Here is a 14,924-nt window from a genome sequence, read left to right on the forward strand (position 1 = left end):
GATTTTGAATTGTTAGGGGAGGGTGGGGGGAGGGGTATCTGTTGGAGAGTTTGTTTGGAAGTAAAGAAAGAGGGAGGGGAGGGGGGGAGAAAAATGAAAATCATAGGTTCAGCATATGTTTGAGCAGATTTGATATTTTCCTTTCTGTTAGATAACAATTTCTCTGTGAAAGGGTTTTTGTTTTTTCAATGTTGTGGTCATAATATCTTGCATTGTATGAAGTTGTGCAAATAAACAATATTTATAAAAAAAAAAAAAAAAAAAGCAGCAGTCCCAGCACAGACTCCTGGAGAACCCCACTATATATCCTTCTCCTTTGAGAATACTGACCATTTAATTTTAATCCTTCTCTGGTTTTCTATCGTTTAACCAGTTTTTAATCCACAATAAGACATTGCCTCCTATCCTTTGACTTTCAAGTGTTCAAATAAAAAAAAACCAAAAACACATGAATAGGATGGTGAATCAGTCAGACCTATCATTTCTTCACCCAGTAAAATGTGTATTAGCCATCCAGACTTACCCCTCCTATTTACTAAGCCATGTAGCAATGCCAACACACCCATAGGAGCCAACTTTTCAAAATTATTTGGGGTGCTAAGCCCAATGCAAACAACCCCTCCCTGGATACATACATGGACTTCTCAATATTGGGGATGCTCAAGCACCCACAAAGCCGTTTCCTATGGACACACCCATTCAAAGTGAATGGGCTCTGTCGGCATTAGAACATGGCAGCCACTAGCGCGGCTTAGTAAACGGGGGTTAGATGGCTGCTTGGAAGCCCTACCATGACATTTCAACTATCCTCCTTTCCTTTGATGTGAATTAGAAGTTGTTCTAACAGTGGGTCAGTGGTTTGACCTAAACCAAAGCATCTTGTGTAACAACAATCATAAGACAAACCCCTATCGGAGAAAATGGTAGAAACAGAAGGTGATTTTATGCATTTTATTTTTTTTAAATGTTTATATTTGGAATTTTAACAATGTTGCTTCATTGTGGTTGAATTATTATCAAACTACCTTTATTCAAGTTTTCAAGTAATACAAAACTTATGAAGAGGAAATGTTGCTATATTTCAATCCTATTTTATTAGACTTTTGACAGTCTACATTCTAACAAAAAAACAACATTTACAAGTTACCACAAAATCATCACTAAGAAAGGAGCAATACATACCATAATAGTAATGAACCATACCTCCTAAGTCAGGGTATTTTGGATATGACCTCAATCTCTCATAATTAGTGCTTGCGTTAAATATATGCAGTGTACCAAAAAAAAAAAACTTGCTTCTGGAGTATCTAGGGTTTGAATATATGATGAAGAAAACTCCACCATGCTCATCAGGTAATCTATAAGAATTGTGTCTGACTAAAAGCAATATTTATATATATATATATATACACACATACATACACTTTCAAGGTGTTCTTGGAAATTGCTGTTAGACAGACACGATTCTTATAGATTACCTGATGAGCATGGAGGAGTTTTCTTTTTCATATACTCAAGTTTTTTACATCAGTATACAACAATAAAGTTATACAGGAATTTCAAGCCAACTGATGGCTTTTTTTATTTTCAAGATCTTTTCTCTCTGCAAATGATACTGCTTGGTTGTGGGTTTTTTTTGTTGTTGTTATTTTCTTCTACTCCCAGATATGGATGTACACTTTCCTGTTCAAGTTCCTTTATATCACAGTCAGCCATAGAACTTTTCAGTTTTGCTCAATTTTTTTTTGATGAAAATGGTCTTAGCCAAGTATCATCCTGATGTTATCTGAAAAGCTTTTTAATACACAGAGTTGGTTCCGTTACAAGTTGATCACTGCAATATAAAGGTTAAAGCAATCCACAAAAAACAAAATGTAATGTTACCTTTGGATCATTGCCATCTTTCAAACCGAGACTAAATTAATTGTTCAATGAGTTGTGAATTAAATGTTATACAAAACAAAGGAGATGACAAAGAGCAACTTTAAATATTCTTTGCTAATCTTGATGCTAGGAATGAAAAAACAGCTTCATACTAGAGAAGAAATATGACTTGCCACATTTTTAAGGTAAACTTATGTACTAAATTTATAAATGCCTTAATGATGTTTTAATGGTAATAAAATATAATACTTATCTGTATAAACTGAAGGTGCCTCCTGTGTAGGTGTGTGCTTCTTCCTTCACCAGACTCAAAAAGCTGGCTAGTGTATTTCACATCAATACTGTTGTCCTATTAGTTTTATAATTCAGTGACATAAGTGATGACTAAATAAAATGTTAATGCGTTGTTAAAGCGTTTACCTATATTTTATTAAATTCTGTTTGAAAAAAAGATTTTTGAATTAGAAATTGACAGTTTCATGAATGTGGGGCAACTACTTAGGTTAGTGGTGAACAAGTCATCTTGGACCCTGATCACTTTTGTCCCTACATCACAAGCAGCCCCCCCCCTCGATTCCCATTATCTCTCTTGGTGAAATAAGGCTGCTCACATCAAAAGAAGTTACCCATATCTAACCTTGCTTTCCTGACCTAACAGGGCTATTCAGATCCTTTTTAGCTCCCAGCCCTTTACTACATTTTTTCCTCCATGTCGTAGTGTCTGTGTCAAAATGGCACAAAACTCAGCACCATTTCAAGCTGATTGCACCGTGGCCAAAACCTGCAGCAGTGCTCAGCTGATGACATTTTGTCAGCAGCAAATGGAAGATAGAGCATCTCTCCTCCTTTCTACAGAGGTGGGTTTTGGTAGCCTTGTGGTGGCAAAAGAGTGTTTAAGGCAAATTTATTCTTATGTTGCTGAGGCGGGGGGGGGGGGGGGGGGGAGGTGGTAATCAGAGCCCAAACAGTACACAACATGCTTATTTGTTTTTAAAGGTGGTGATGCACATGTATTAATATATATTATCAACACTACATCTCGTTAGTTTTGTAGAGACTCAAACTTTTACACATTTATTCAAAAGCTGCCTGGAACATTTGTTGCCCCACCTGAATATATGCATCTCGCTCATCCTCTGTCATCAATGAAACAAGCTCTGGATTCTGACTGACCTCACTATAGCAATAGAGCTTTCCAGCTACCATGACAGAGGGATCTACAGCTTCTTGTTCCTCTCCTTCTTGCTCTATTTTACTGCACATTGATTTCACTGTTGATGGCTTTATCTGCTTCTTGTCCTCCTCCGATTCACTAGTATCACTCTCTGAATCACTTTGATTGCAGTTTGGAGAAGGGTTGATCCTTGGTCCTGAAGATGACTTTAGTTCATGGATTAGTAGAGTCCTTATTACTTCATTATCAGTAGAGGAGTTGTCATGATTCATATTTTCATCAAAAACTGTAGGAACATCTAAAAGGTGAAACATTTATAGAGTTGCTCATTAGACAAAGCTTTAGGGCCAAATGTATCGTGAGTTTTTTTTTTCCTTCTGTTGGGCTTGATGTACCAAAAAAGTGTTTCATTTTATGTCTATTGGAAAAATGCTTAGATGTGACCCCGCTAGAAATATTGAGGTTCATTCACCAATAAGACCAACTCACAATCACAGCTACAAGTTAAACATTTTATTGTCAATGGGTGATGATTCCTTATCAGGGGGATTCTATACATTTTCATGAATACTCCTCCTCCTCCTCCCCCCCCCCCCCCCCCCCCCCCCAAATTCAATATACAACAAAATTAATTTCCAATATAGACATTTAACATTTGTTCACATTTCAGGGTACTCGTGCAGCAAGTAACACTCTACTGATCAATGCAGACCTCAGACAGTTATGCTAATTGTATCCAAAATTATTGTATCTGATATTAATGTAAGCTTCACACTATGTGTTACCCTTAAACAGAAGGAATCCAAGTGGTCTCAATTGTCCCTCATTTTTACTTGATGCTATAACCTTTTGGTGAAAACAATTAACTTTTATTGGTCAACTTTCACTCCTTTGAAGGAAATAGCATATTGACTCCAATTTTAAAAAATAAAAAAAGCTTACCCCTTTTAAGAAAAATTATAGAGGATTTTAATCTTCTGCCTCACTCCCAGTCAGCGTTTCAAACAGGCTATAGTATAGAGACTGTGGTCTGTTTTTTAGTGACCCAGGCTAAACATTTACTTGTTTTGGGGAAAAAGATAAAGTTCCAATTAATGTGCATTTGATCTTGTTGCTGGCATTGAAAGAAGTAGATATCTCTGGGCTAGTTCTCAATTTTTATTTTACGCTCTTATAGAGTGAAGAAGGAAAGAGTGTTATCAGATAGTTGGTATGCGGACAATGGAGTCTCTCAAGCATCACTGATTTCCCTGGTACTGTTTAACATCTTAATGAGATCCTTTGGATTAGAACTGGAGAAAACAAGAACTGAATACTATACATATGCAGATGATAGAACAGATTTGGAGGACCTAAGATACTGTTTAAATATAGTTGAAATTTGGGTTAATTGCCACAAACTACAAAAAGATAAAACTAAAATTTCTATGGTTTGGTTGACCAGATGACATCAGGAATGATCTAAAATTATTTCCTAAAGACAAAAATAATTTTAAATTTTGATACACCACCTTGAGTGTTGGGGGTTTTACTTAATAGGCAGCTTACTATGGAGCATCAGGTTAACAAATTGGTGAAAAATTAGTTGAATGTGATTAGGAAGGAAAAAAAAAAAAAAGAGGGTCATTCAGAAGAATTTTGAGGAATCAGTTTTCCAACTGATTGTGCAAACACTAATTTATTTGCTGCATTTGAACCCCACATTTTCCCACCTAGTTGCAGGCTCAATGTGGCTTACATAGTACCGTCAAAGGCGTTTGCCCATTCGGTGGACAACAAATACAAAGTTGTAAAGTGATCGTATGAAGTATAAGTGGAGGGTTGGAATGGATGAAGATTGCGCTATGTCCTGTTCGATCATAGTCATGCTGTGTTGGTAGGTGAAGAGGGTTATGTGGGGTCGTTGGGGTAGGCCTTTTTGAAGAGGTAGGTTTTTAGTGATTTCTTGAAGTTCAAGCGGTCGTGGATTGTTTTCACAGCTTTTGGGAGCCCATTCCATAATTGTGTGCTTATGTAGGAGAAGCTGGCTGCGTAAGTTGTTTTGTATTTCAGTCCTTTGCAATTTGGGTAGTGTAGGTTTAGGTAGGATCTTGACGATCTGACTTTGTTTCTTATTGGTAAGTCTAGAAGGTCTGTCATGTATCCTGGGACTATGCCATACATGATTTTGTGGACTAAGATGCAGATTTTGAGGATGATCCGTTCTTTGATTGGGAGCCAATGCAACTTTTCTCGGAGGTGTTTGGCACTTTCGAAGCGTGTTTTGCTGAATATCAGCCTGGCTGCTGTATTTTGGGCGGTCTGGAGTTTTTTTTATGAGTTGTTCTTTGTAGCCTGCGTAGATTCCGTTGCAATAATCTGCATGGCTTAGTACCATGGATTGTATTAGGTATCAAAAAGTTGCTCTTGGGAAGAAAGGTTTGAATCATTTGAGCTTCCACATTGTAACAAAGAAAATGTTCTATTCAGAGTTTACTTGGCTCTCGAGGGTAAGGTTGCGATCGAGTGTGACACCGAGTATTTTCAAACTGTCCGAGGTAGGGAGGGTATGTCTTGGAGTATTTATGGTTGTGGGTTTGTATTTGTTATATGGAGAGGAGAGGATGAGGCAATATGTTTTTTCGGTGTTCAATTGGAATGAGTTTGCCCAATACTTTCATACATCGATTATTGTAATATAGTGTGTATTCAGGATGTGCTAAAATCCCTTTTTCAAAGATCGCAGATCATACAGAACACATGCGGTTAGATTAATATATGGAGCTTGCTGTAATGATAAAAGAGTTTCTCCATTATTTTTAACCTTCACTGGCTTCTGATAGACGCCCAAATTCAATTCAATAAACTTTGCTTAGGGTGTCTGCTGGTAGACATCTTTACTCTTTGTGAAATCAAATGCATCTTAGTTTTCCATTCCCAAAATCAATTACATCTTATGGACATCATACATTGTCTATTTTATATCAAGCCCCCTCTATATGGAATTCACTGCCTGCTTTTATAAATTCAAGAATAATTATTTGTTATTTAGGAAAATTTTGAAAAACTTTATTTCAGCAATATATTACTGCTAAAAGACTTCTAAATTAACTTGCAATTAAATGATTTGACTACTTATTTATCTAGAAAGAGTCCTAGAAGGCTATGATACTATTCTAATCCACATTGAACTGTATAGGTAATTGTAGACTGTGACAAGACACCCACCCAACACACAAACCACCAGGATTCTTAGTCAGACCAGAATAAAAGCAAAAAACTAAAGAAGATTTACCGTCATGAAAAATATCCATGCACTACTTTTAATATTCACTCCAGACTATCCCAAACACTTTTCATATCACAATTTCACAAGGTATTCCCACAGTACGCTAATTCATAATCAACTTATATCAAACGGGGATCTTCAGAATTTCAAGTACTTCTACCATCCGGGTGAACGCCTATGGAGGAAATCTCGCACCCATACTGACTTCATTCACTACAAATTCAAGCTATCCTCCTTCCAGTCCTCCCTATTCCTCGCCAAACAGGACTACTACACTCACTTGACTAACTCCCTCAGCTCTAACCCTCGTCGTCTCTTCGCCACCCTCAACTCCCTCCTCAAAGTGCCCTCCGCTCCCACCCCCCTCACTCTCTCCTCAATCACTGGCTGACTACTTCCGCGACAAGGTCCAGAAGATCAACCTCGAACTCACCACTAAACCTTCTCCTCCCCTTCATCCTAACACCCACTCCCTCAACCAATCAACCCAGGCCTCCTTCTCCACTTTTCCTGATATCACCGAAGAGGAAACCGCCCATCTTCTCTCCTCCTCGAAATGCACCACCTGTTCCTCAGACCCCATCCCCACCAACTTACTTATCACCATCTCTCCTACTATCACCCCTCCCATCTGTCATATCCTCAACCTCTCTCTCTCCACCGCGACTGTCCCTGACACCTTCAAGCATGCTGTTGTCACACCTCTCCTCAAAAAACCTTCACTTGACCCTACCTGACCCTCCAACTACCGCCCCATCTCCCTCCTACCCTTCCTCTCCAAAATACTTGAACGTGCCGTTCACAGCCGTTGCATTGATTTTCTCGCCTCTCATACCATCCTCGATCCGCTTCAATCTGGCTTTCGCCCACTTCACTCGACAGAAACGGCATTATCCAGAGTCTGTAATGACCTGTTCCTCGCCAAATCCAAAGGTCATTACTCCATCCTCATTCTCCTCGACCTATCCGCCACTTTTGACACTGTCAATCACAACTTACTTCTTGACACACTGTCCTCTTTTGGGTTCCAGGGCTCTGTCCTCTCCTGGTTCTCCTCTTCTCTCTCCCATTGTACCTTCAGAGTACAGTCTCGTGGCTCTTCCTCCACCCCTATCCCGCTCTCTGTTGGAGTCCCTCAGGGTTCTGTCCTTGGACCCCTTCTTTTCTCTATCTACACCTCTTCCCTGGGCTCCCTGATCTCGTCTCATGGCTTCCAGTATCATCTTTATGTTGACGACACCCAGCTTTCTCTCTCCACACCTGACATCACTGTGGAAACCCAAGCCAAAGTATCGGCCTGCTTATCCGACATTGCTGCCTGGATGTCCAACCGCCACCTGAAACTGAACATGGCCAAGACCGAACTTCTTGTCTTCCAACCCAAACCCATTTCTCCTCTACCTCCACTCTCTATCTCAGTTGATAACACCCTCATCGTCCCCGTCTCATCTGCCCGCAACCTCGGTGTCATCTTCGACTCCTCCCTCTCCTTCTCTGCACACATCCAGCAGATAGCCAAGACCTGTCGCTTCTTCCTCTACAACATTAGCAAAATCCGCCCTTTCCTCTCTGAGCACACCACCCGAACTCTCATCCACTCTCTCGTTACCTCTCGCCTTGACTACTGCAACCTACTCCTCACTGGTCTCCCACTTAGCCACCTATCCCCCCTTCAGTCCGTTCAGAACTCTGCTGCACGTCTTATCTTCCGCCTGAACCGATACATTCACATCACCCCTCTCCTCAAGTCACTTCATTGGCTTCCGATCAGGTACCGCATTCAATTCAAGCTTCTGCTACTAACCTACAAATGTACTCGATCTGCAGCCCCTCCTTACCTCTCAACCCTCATCTCCCCTTACATTCCTACCCGTAACCTCCGCACTCAAGACAAATTCCTCCTTTCAGTACCCTTCTCCACCACCGCCAACTCCAGGCTTCGCCCTTTCTGCCTCGCCCCACCCCACACGTGGAACAAACTCCCTGAGCCCATACGTCAGGCCCCCTCCCTCCCCATCTTCAAATCTCTGCTTAAAGCCCACCTCTTCAATGTCGCCTTCGGCACCTAACCTCTACACCTCTACCCAGGAAATCTAGACTGCCCAACTTGACATTTCGTTCTTTAGATTGTAAGCTCATTTGAGCAGGGACCGTCCTTTGTTTATTTTGTACAGCGCTGCGTAACCCTAGTAGCGCTCTAGAAATGTTAAGTAGTAGTAGTAGTACCGTGTTTTCCCCGAAAATAAGACACTGTCTTATATTAATTTTTGCCCCCCAAAATGCGCTAGGTCTTATTTTCAGGGGCTGTCTTATTTTTTGGGGAAACATTGGGGTTGGCCCGCCCGCCCTCCATCGCTCCTGGAACTGACCTTAAACGCCTCCTTTCACCTTCGCAGCAAGCAGCAGCAGAGCAGGCCACTCTTTCCTTCCATGTCCCGTCCTCGCCTGATATAACGTCCGCGAGGGCGGGGCATGGAAGGAAGGAGAGGTCTGCCCTGCTGCTGCTTGCTGCGAAGGTGAAAGGAGGCGTTTAAGGTTAGTTCCGGGGGTGACGGAAGGTGGGTGGAGGGGGGGTCCGGCGACCTCGGGTGGGGGGGGGGGGTGGCGGCCTTGTCCGGCTGTCAGCGGCCCTGCTTTCAAACAAAAATTTGCTAGGTCTTACTTTTGGGGGAGGCCTTATATCTACCAATTCAGGAAAACCTCTACTAGGTCTTATTTTCGGGGGATGTCTTACTTTCAGGGTAACAGGGTAGTAGTAGTAGTTTTTGTGGTGTTGCTTACATAGTCATCGATCAACCCGTGATTTTCTCTTTGACTCCAATATGCTTCTGAAATCCATACTTCCAGGGCCGGTCTTAGCAAGTGCGGGGCCCTATGCAGACCAATTTGGTGGGGCCCCATCCTAGCCCCGCCCCCACCCTAGCCCCACCCCATTGATAAGATTATTCCATTTTTATAAAAATTTTTTAATTATGAAATTTCAAATAAAGACAAATGACGCTAAACTTGTACAAAAAAACTGATTGAAATAATAAGCAAAATGCTATCATGAAACCATAAACAGCACTAATTCCAAGGACAAGACGAGCTACAACCTTATGCGTGGCATGGAAAGCCAACTTTAATTACACCGGGCTCTAAAACACCAGTGCACAACCTAGTGAAAAAAAAAACAAAAATGGCTGCAAACTATACGCTAGCAGAATACTGCACCTTCCTTGATCACATTTGAAAAACACATGAAGGCAAAATACTGAACTGGAAAGTAACCTCAAGAAATCAGAATCAGCATGCAGCAATACTACAAAAATTGAAACTTACATGAAAAATATCACAGATGCACATTTCCAAAAACTGACATATTCCAATTAATAAATCCTGAATAAAATAGTTTTTTCTACCTTTGTTGTCTGGTGACTTTGTTTTTCTGATCATGCTGGCTCAGTATCTGATTGTGCTGCTATCTGTCCTCTTAACTCCGTTTCCAGGGCTTCCTTTCCATTTATTTCTTTACTTTCTCCCTTTCTTCTTCATTTCTTGCCCTACATCCATAAGTAAAAGCTGGGTCCTCCGCAGACTTGACTGTCCAGTGGATCCAGCTTCTGCCTATTTTCTATATCCATGTGCACTTTTTCTCCTCTCTTCCTTTTCCCTCACCTCATCTTCTTCCTCACTCTTCCCTTGCCTCCATCCATGTCCAGCATTTCTTCTCTCTCCTCCATCCACCCATGTCCAGCGACCCTCCTGTCCCCCCTGCCATCCATCTATGTCCAGAAACCCCCCCCCCATCCCCTCTGCCCTCCATCCATGTCCAGTGACCCTCCTGTCCTCCCTGCCATCCACCTATGTCCAGAAACCCCCCTCCCATGCCATCCACCCATGTCCAGTGACCCTCCTGTCCTCCCTGCCCTCCCCTGCCGGATATCCACCTAGGTGCAGAAACCCCCCTCCCCTGCCATCCACCCATGTCCAGCGACCCTCCTGTGCCCCCTGCCATCCACCTATGTGCAGAAACCTGCCATCCACCTATGTCCAGAACCCCCCCTCCCATCCACCCATGTCCAGTGACCCTCCTGTCCTCCCTGCCCTCCCCTGCCATCCACCTATGTGCAGAAACCCCCCTCCCCTGCCATCCACCCATGTCCAGTGATCCTCCTGTCCCCTCTGCCCTCTCCTGCCATCCACCCATGTCCAGAAACCCTCCTGTCCCCCCTGCCCTCTCCTGCCATCCACCTATGTGCAGAACCCCCCCCCCCCGTCCCCTTTGCCCTCCCCTGCCATCCACCTATGTCCAGAAACCCCCCTCCCCTGCCATCCACCCATGTCCAGCGACCCTCCTGTCCTCCCTGCCATCCACCTATGTTCAGAAACCCCCTCCCCTGCCATCCACCCATGTCCAGCGACCCTCCTGTCCCCTCTGCCCTCCCCTGCCATCCACCTATGTCCAGAAACCCTCCTGTCCCCCCTGCCCTCTTCTGCCATCCACCTATGTGCAGAACCCCCCCCCCCCCGTCCCCTTTGCCCTCCCCTGCCATCCACCTATGTCCAGAAACCCTCCTGTCCTCCCTGCCTGCCCCTGCCATCCTGTCCAGAAACCCCCCTCTCCTGCCACCATGTCCAGCGACCCTCCTATTCCCCCTGCCCTCTCCTGCCATCCTCTTCTCCCCCCCAACCAAGGAAGGTTAACTTTTCTTTTAAATTTACCCTCCATCGCCGCCGGGAATCCAGCACAGCAGCGTCAGTGAAAACGCTCCTCCCCTCCCGAGTTCCCCGACGTCTGTAGCAGAACAGAAGCTCTTCCTGATTCGTTCACTCATTGTCCCGCCCTCGGGGGCGGGACAATGAGAATGAACGAATCAGGAAGAGCTTCTGTTCTGCTACAGACGTCGGGGGGGACTCGGGAGGGGAGGAGCGTTTTCACTGACGCTCGCTGCTGCCTGTGCTGGATTCCGGCGACGGAGGGTAAATTTAAAAGAAAAATTATCGTTCCCCTTGGGGGAAGAAGAAGAGGGCGGGCAGGGTGGCGGTAAGCATGGCGCGGCGGCGCCGTGCCATGCTTACCTGGCTTGTTGTTTACGTCGGTGCCCTGGGAAGAGGCTGACTGAGGCGTGCCGCGCGGGGCCCTATGCGGCCGCCTCGGTCGCCTCGGCCTAAGACCAGCCCTGCATACTTCATTATAAAATTACACACTAAAACTTAGCTTTTCAATGTGTTTTTGTAGAAAAATAGAAAATCACGGGTTGATCGATGACGATGTAAGCAACACCACAAAAGGTACTGAGGCTTAGTCCCCGGATGGTGGAAGTACTTGAAATTCTGAAGATCTCCGTTTGATATAAGTTGATTATGAATTAGTGTACTGTGGGAATACCTTGTGAAATTGTGATATGAAAGAGTGTTTGGGATAGTCTGGAGTGTATATTTTATATTGAATCCCCACACTAGAAAATTATAGGTCTATTTAAATAGACTGTTCTACTTTTAATATTAGCACAAAGCCATTAATCGCCCCACTAAAAAATAAAAAGCACTCCCCCCCCCCCCCCCCCCAACCATGGTTAAAAAAATGGCTCAGCGCGCACCAAATTCATGAGTCCAGACTATCACAGGCCACTTATCGCAGCTTAGTAAAAGGGGCCCACAGATGGCAAACCTAAACACATAAAGCTTTATATTTCTGCAAGATATATGAAGAAAAATTAATTTACAGCAAAATTCGAGATGGAAAACAGAAAAAAAATAGAAAGACTGGAGCAAAGGCTTTTTTAAATGAAAATTTCAGGTATTTGCTCAGGATTTCATATATACTTACCAAGAGAACTATGAACAGTATGTAATGTTTTCTGTACAGTGCTCTCTCTCATCCAAACAGGTTGTTCTTTAGCTTTTTTCCCTTTTCCTTTCTTTTTGATCTCAGAATCTTGAACACTGATAACCAGACTTTGGACATACATGTTGCCAGCAGATGAAGTGCTATCTGCCCATTTTTCAGCACGGCCTCCAACAATACCCATTAATGGTGAACCAGGTCTTTGATCAGAGCTGAAACAAGGGGAAGAGATTAGTGTCCGAGGTTTACATACTAATAGTGTATGGTATTGTGCATAGCATGAATGCATAAAAGCACGCATGCATACATGAATAAATCAATCATTGAAAAAAAAAATTAAAAAAATAGCATGGTCAGGAGAATGAAGGTGAATGCCAAATATTAAATCCTAGGATCTATGAAATGGTCTTCAAGGGCCACCGACAGACACAGAACCCAGTTTCCTGTGACAAATCAAAGTTAGATTCTATTGCATGAGTTTGAAACATCCGCTACATAGCTTCTCAAATTCTGTGAAAATTATCTGGTGCATTTACACATATCTGAATAGGTTTGCATGTTAAAATGTTTATTGTACTCTATTTTGAAAATCAAATTTCTGACATTTCTTGTGTCTGGTTAAATTGATTCTTTAGGGGAGGGGTATCTCAGTGACTGGTGCTGAGGAGAAGCATAGGGTTAGAGAGGAGGGAGATCTAGGTAGAGAGCAAGAAGAGAGGGAATTCGGGTACAGAATAAGGAAGTATCTCAAAGAGAGCGATGGGGAATCATGAATCTTGGTGCGGGGGGGGGGGGGGGGGAGACACTATCCTACATACATCTTCTTGATACCGAGTCTTTCACACATACTCTTATGGTTCCTTAACTCGCCCCCTCCAATTTCCTCATTCCACTTACACCTCCCTCAGGGGGTCTTTTACTAAGGAGCGCTCACGTTTTTAGCGCACGCTAAAATTGGGCACATGCTAAATGTTAGAGATGCCCATAGGAATGCATTGGTGTCTCTTTAACATTTAGCATGTGCCTATTTTTAGTAAAAGACTCCCTCAGTCCTTTCACTCAGGAGACCTGGATAGAAGGTTATTACAATGCAAATTATTTTGGATCTATCATTTACGCTCCCTAGAACCTGGGGATGTTTTATGTAAACTAACTGGAAGTGACAGTTTTTGATATCAGCAAACAGTGACTTCCGCTTACTGAGTTTAAAAGCCACCACGGCCATTTTATGTTCAACAACACTGACAGAATACAGCAGCGAGACAACTCAAAGTAAGTTCCAGCTAAGACGCATAAGAATTGTTTTTCTGTTCCTTCAAAATGTATGCATGTCAGTGCCGAATGACTTACACTACGGTTTCTTTCAGATGTTCCCAGCTCCAGTCCCTTAAGAAAGCGACAGCAAAACGAGCACTTGTCGACTGGCTAAGCTTTAAAGATAAGTGGAAAGGTCTCTCCCCCCTACAGGCTTTTCAGTATCTCCAGGTGAAAGATTTTATCAAGCGAAAAGCAGAGGAAGAGCTAAGTCTTACCGAAACACGGCTGGAACAAAGCATGATTGGGGGGGAGGGGGAGGCCGGGGGGGGGGGGGGTATCTCCAGGTTGTATAAGGCATTACTGCTCCAAGACACCCCAGTGACATATTACACAGCTAAATGGGAGGCAAGAATGGGGGTGACATATGATCATGAGCAATGGAGTAGGGCATTCCATTCACTGTTACAAGTTTCTACATCAAGTGCTCTCATGGAGAATGGGCATAAAATTTTGTACAGCTGGTACTACACACCATGTCGTTTGGTACAAATGTATAGGACAGGAACATGTAAAGGACAGGGACTGGGCTCTGCTGGAGAGAGTGTGGACAACAAGGAGACATGGCCCATATTTGGTGGGAGTGTGAAAAAGTGAATCGGTATTGGACGGAAATCGTGACTTACCTGAATCAAACAATGGAGGTGTCTTACCCAGTAAGTCTGGACAGCTGTCTACTGCACTTTAAGCCACAGGGAATCAAATCGGGTACTCACAGGTTTGCTACTCAGCTGTTTGTAGCAAGCAAATTGATGATTGCGTCAGCATGGGAAGCACCATCGCTCCCAGACTTCCAAAGAGTCCTACAAAGACTCAACAGCATACGGCTGTTGTCAAAATTGACTGCCATTCGTAGGGGCACCTTGGCCCAGTACCATAAAGTGTGGGATAGATACGAGACAAAGAGAGGGTCGACAGTGTCTGTATCTTCCAAGCTATGAACACAAGTTTAGCGGGAGGGAGGGGTGGGAGGGGGGAGGACTACAAGGAGTGGCCTAGTGGTTAGGGTGGTGGACTTTGGTCCTGGGGAACTGAGGAACTGAGTTTGATTCCCGGCACAGGCAGCTCCTTGTGACTCTGGGCAAGTCACTTAACCCTCCATTGCCTGCCGCATTGAGCCTACCATGAGTGGGAAAAAGCGCGGGGTACAAATGTAACAAAACAAAACAAAAAAAAAGGGGGGGGGGAATTGGAATGCAGGGGATGGTTGTGATGTATACCATGTGCTTTCTTATTAAAAGGTTAAGATGTAGTAGCAATCTTGTTTAACAGTACTTGGAGATATCACTGCTCCCTCAGTTTGTATAGTTATTTACAAAAATTTCAAAATAAAAAGTAAAAAAAAAATAATATTCTCACAAACAATTCAATAACGTACTGATCTCTTGATGTAAAATATGGAGAAGGTCAGTGCTCCAGCTCCTCTATTGTTTTTATTGTCCAACTCCAGCTTC

General features: G+C 43.3%; 1 protein-coding gene across 5 annotated transcripts in view; it reads right to left on the minus strand.

Moving 5' to 3' along the window:
* Positions 1-951: 951 nt before the first annotated feature.
* Positions 952-14,924, minus strand: part of LOC115461561 (general transcription factor IIE subunit 1-like) — a 54,776-nt gene continuing 40,803 nt past the window's right edge. For all 5 annotated transcript variants that reach the window (XM_030191468.1, XM_030191470.1, XM_030191466.1 and 2 more), the window contains exons 5-6: positions 12,139-12,368; positions 952-3,356 (exon numbers count right to left, since the gene is read on the minus strand). In XM_030191468.1, the coding sequence (XP_030047328.1) occupies positions 2,959-3,356; positions 12,139-12,368 (628 nt within the window). In that variant the 3' untranslated portion in view covers positions 952-2,958. The remainder of the gene's footprint in view (positions 3,357-12,138; positions 12,369-14,924) is intronic.

The sequence above is a fragment of the Microcaecilia unicolor genome, chromosome 2, assembly GCF_901765095.1.
Source record: "Microcaecilia unicolor chromosome 2, aMicUni1.1, whole genome shotgun sequence".
NCBI lineage: Eukaryota > Metazoa > Chordata > Amphibia > Gymnophiona > Siphonopidae > Microcaecilia > Microcaecilia unicolor.